At 38.6% G+C, this 4,480-nt stretch overlaps 1 protein-coding gene across 2 annotated transcripts in view; it reads left to right on the top strand.

The window, feature by feature from the left end:
- Positions 1–3,972, top strand: part of HMGCS1 (3-hydroxy-3-methylglutaryl-CoA synthase 1 (soluble)) — a 7,144-nt gene extending 3,172 nt beyond the window's left edge. The window contains exons 6-10 of one of the 2 annotated variants that reach the window (XM_009706854.1): positions 529–635; positions 981–1,106; positions 1,381–1,544; positions 1,942–2,048; positions 3,762–3,972. In XM_009706854.1, the coding sequence (XP_009705156.1) occupies positions 529–635; positions 981–1,106; positions 1,381–1,544; positions 1,942–2,034 (490 nt within the window). In that variant the 3' untranslated portion in view covers positions 2,035–2,048; positions 3,762–3,972. Of the gene's footprint in view, positions 1–528; positions 636–980; positions 1,107–1,380; positions 1,545–1,941; positions 3,713–3,761 lie in introns of those variants that run through there. The other variant, XM_009706852.1, reaches the window with a different exon arrangement.
- The last annotated feature ends 508 nt before the right edge of the window (positions 3,973–4,480 follow it).

The raw sequence follows: 4,480 nt of genomic DNA, 5'->3' as shown, positions 1-4,480 counted from the left end.
ACCCCCCCCAGCGCCCCCCCACAAAAAACCCCACCACTGCAGTGGAAAAGACAATTGGAATGCCTTCTCTGTTTCACTATAATAAGCAAAGCCAAATTAAATTAGTATTTATGTAACAATTTATTTTTTTTTGGCAATGACAGACTTTCACAAAATCCTGTTAAGTTTAAATTAAATCATTACTCTTGGATCCTTTTTTCTTTATTCTGACTTTGCCTTCCAAGATGTGGTTATTCATTTTAGGCTTTAGCTCACTTAAGAATGAAAACTGGCTGCCTTCTAGATAATCATATTGTGGGCATTTCTTTGCTCTGTTTTGCTTAGGCAGCTTTGGAACTCATCACGTAACAGCGGTGTTTGAAATTGTGTTTTTAAAAGTCATCATTTATGCACGTAGAATGCTAAATGTGTGTTGTCGTCAGTATAATATGCTGGCTGCTGTTACTAAGCTAGCTGGCACTTTCTGTTTATTTAAAATGGGCACCCTGGCTTAATTCTCACTTCAAACAACTGTTGCTTGACCTGCAGGTACTCCCCAGAGCAGCTCGCAGGACAGAGAATCAGTGTGTTCTCATATGGCTCTGGTTTTGCTGCTACGCTGTATTCCATTAGAGTTACACAGGATGCCACTCCTGGTGAGTGAAAGGAAGAAATGTTAATTAACCCCCTTGCACAGCTCACTTCTAAATGCCTTGTTACCCTACCCACCAGCATAAGTAAACCTGCAGAGCAACACCTAATGACACTGATGCTAAACTGAAGATGTTCCAGCTTCAGGGAATGTTAAGTGTCTCCACGGGCAAATAGTTAATATTCTTCAAACTCTGTTAACATTTTGATTGAGTAATTGGGAATATTTTTTAATGACTAAAAGTTTTGCTTCTGTAATGCAAAATATTTTGAATGGGCTTGAAATGTTAATATGCTAGCACGCAGTTTTCAGCACTGGTGCTACCTTACACAATGGTTTTACATTGTAGGTTCTGCACTGGACAAAATAACTGCTAGCCTTTCTGATCTCAAAACAAGACTTGACTCAAGAAAATGTATTGCACCTGATGTCTTTGCTGAAAACATGAAGATTAGACAGGAAACACATCATTTGGGTAAGAACTTCATAAATATAAATCATTCCTAGTCTTACAGCAAAATGCTCATCACTTAATTCATATGACTTCAAATGATTAGGGTATAAAATGAAGGAAATGTCCAACCCTTTCTACTTTTGAATAGCTTGTGTTCCTTTGCCTGGTGTGGCTGAAATGAAAATGCAGACTTGTTTTTTCTGTCTTCCTACATCCAAATGGCAAAGGCCTGTGTTGCGTAGAACTCTTACCAGGAACCAACTAACAGTGTGTTACTGGCTTTTTTTTTTTACAGCCAACTATATTCCACAGTGTTCGGTAGAAGATCTCTTTGGGGGAACATGGTATCTTGTGCGTGTGGATGAAAAACACCGGAGAACTTATGCACGGCGCCCACTCCTGGGTGATGGACCTCTGGAGGCAGGAGTTGAAGTTGTCCACCCAGGCGTTGTTCATGAGGTGAACAGTCAGCACTCGAAAAGTTTGATATAAATGGTGGAACAGTTTATGTGTTTGTCTTAGCATGTGCATGTATGTTAAAAGAGGCAGTGGTTTAACAAGTTATATGAAATACTTGGTTAACATATGTAACATACAAGCCAGAAGTAAAAAATTGAACATGGGATTTTAAAAAGTACATTTCATCATCAGAAGAACGAAACCGCACAAGAATGAAACAAGAACAAACTGGCTCTTTTCACGTAATCAGTTTGCATGAAGCATGACCGATTTGATTGACTTAAGACCAAGCCGCCCAGTGTAGCATGAATGTTGTTTGAGAGTTGGGCTAGCTGTGAAGTATGGATGTCTGTGAACTAGAGGACTGTATTTAATGTTCTTTTTCCCTTCTTCTTAGCACATCCCAAGCCCTGCTAAGAAAGTGCCAAGAATCCCTGCAACAACAGAATCTGAAGGCGTTACTGTTGCCATTTCCAACGGGGAGCATTAAGATACCTCTGTGAGGTGGGGAATGAAACAAGGTGTGAGGGTAGAGTGAGAGAGAAAAAAGATTGCAGTAGTGCTGAAGTTTCAGTGTACAGTAGTACTTCATTGGAGCATGGAAAAACTGTTTCAGCTCCTTGAAAAGATTTGTCATAATACGGTGTGCTGATATCTATAGTATTTTCAGAACACTACAATCATGAATATACTGGAGATGGAGGGACTTGCCAGGGGCTGTGTGGGTTCCTTAACATATCTGATTTTTTTTTAATTGCTGAGTAGTAGCTGTAGTCTATTACAAGGTCTTTGTACATAGGGAAAAAAGAATCTTCTGCTTGCTCTTTCCATGTAAAATGCCTTGAAACCTACACTGTTAACTTCTACTTATACTCAAGCGTGTGGCAAAATAGTCCAAGCTTTTAATGTTAGGGTTCTCAGTGCCTTGACAGTAAGCAGTCAATCTTCTGAATACTTTTCCCTTTATCACCTTGTCTTTCTTCTCCCAGTCTACCTCCCATCACCCCATTGCTTTGGGAAAGGTATAGAACCAAGTAGCATTCATTGCTGGAATAGAATCTCTCTCTCCTGTCAGAATGACTGGATCAAAAATGGCTAGACTGACAGGTGGTTTTCTTCCAAGAAACTCTGTGACCTACAGTGTTAGTTATTACGTAATTCCTCCTAACATCCATATTACGTGTTTTATACCTGCATTATAAATCACAGCAGCCTGGGAGGAAAGAGGGAAAAGAAGTGAGGTAGTAATTTTTTTCTTTTAAAGAAATGGGTTCATTGATTTGGCACCTTTCAGGATTGTTCAGCAGAAGTATCTAAGGCAGCAGAACTTTTAAACAAAACTTCTAGATGTTATGGAGCTGTTGTAATTGGCAAAAAAAGGATGGGAGGAAGATCCCTTTATCTTGAGCTCTGGCCTTTCGCTATTCTTTATATAATACATTTCTGAAAGAATATTTCTAACTTTGAATTTGGCTTTGTACTTTGAAGTCCTTCTCACTATTGGTAATATTGTAGGAGTGGGGTCTTTTTTTTTTTTTTTCTTTTGTTTTTTCCCAACATGCAAGCTAAAAGCTATCCATTTTGCAAGTGGTAGATATACAATGCTAATGGGGATTCCATTCTGGTAGAAAGCCCAGATTGGAAATGAACTATGACATGAGCCTTGTAAGCTTGTAATATATATTTAAATTGAGCTAATGTACAGAATGAAGTTTTGTTGAATTTATTTCTTTGCTAATTCTACACAGCTACATTATCTAATATAAAGTAGCAAAAAATGATTTGTCTGTTTAATTACAGGTTTTTTGTGTGTAATGAAGTGTTTGTATTATCTGTCACTCACTAGGATTTGATAACTTGCTGTATTTGTACAGTCAAGCCTTGGTAAAACAGTTGTTTATTATAAATTGATGAATACTAATCTGTTTGTTCTGCTGAAAATGATGGAGCAATGATGCATGACGATAGTGTTTGCAAGTATTTTGGTTTAGGTTGCCCTCGTGAAACTTAATCTTGGCACCAGAAAAACAAATTGCCATTGAACAAAGTCCACTGCTGGCAGTGGATGAGCCAAGAAGTGAGCTACTGGCACAGAGTTAACCACAGGGACCTCATGATTTGTGAGGCTGATCCTTTATTAAAATAAAGTTTGAGATATTTGAAACCTGTTGGAGTAGTGCTGACTTGCTGGGTTTTCAGGATGCATTTTTTTAACAGGAAAGAAAGAGGAGACTGGCCCTGTGAAAACCTGAAGTTGGGGGTTCACAAGCTGTGTGGACCTTCTGGATCTTTCTCCTTAATATCATTCCATTACAAAAGTGGAAAGAAAGGGTTGCTTAGGCTGGTGCAAAACCGTTATCTCAGGCTGTGTTTCAAGAAAATTTAAATGCTTTCATGTGGAAACTGTTCATACTGCAGGATTTCATTCCTCACTTATGAAACACAAATCATCTTTATTACTGTCTTACGAGAGATGGTATTGTTTTATCCCGCTCAGAAAAACCGTGAAGAGGGACTGGTTCTTGCTTTGTACCTACTTGAGCCTTAGTGAGTCCAGTTTCCCATGGGTGGCTTTTCAGAGTCATTCTCTTGCTCATTTACATTAATTACTCCTTTTAATGATCATCTCATCAGTCCCCATAATAGGTAAGGCTTCCTGCCCTTAAATTTGAAAGCACTTTGTATTAGTTTACTTGTCTTAACTAAAATCATACAGGCTCTACCTCTTATCTTAGGCATGTCAGCTATGCCTGTTCAGAGAAGGACAGCTACTGCACTCTTCCACTATTTGCATTGGAGCTGATGGTGTTGAAGATTAAAGTATAAAATAAGCAATCAAAGCTGAAAATCAGAGTATCTACATCTTAGTGGTACTCAGAACAATTGGAGTTGTCAGGCTATTCAGCTTTTAGCTTGCAGTCGTCAAGAGTGTCAGA

This window comes from Cariama cristata, unplaced genomic scaffold, assembly GCF_000690535.1.
Source record: "Cariama cristata isolate BGI_N322 unplaced genomic scaffold, ASM69053v1 scaffold45438, whole genome shotgun sequence".
Lineage (NCBI taxonomy): Eukaryota > Metazoa > Chordata > Aves > Cariamiformes > Cariamidae > Cariama > Cariama cristata.
This window is presented reverse-complemented; position numbering and strand designations above follow the sequence as displayed.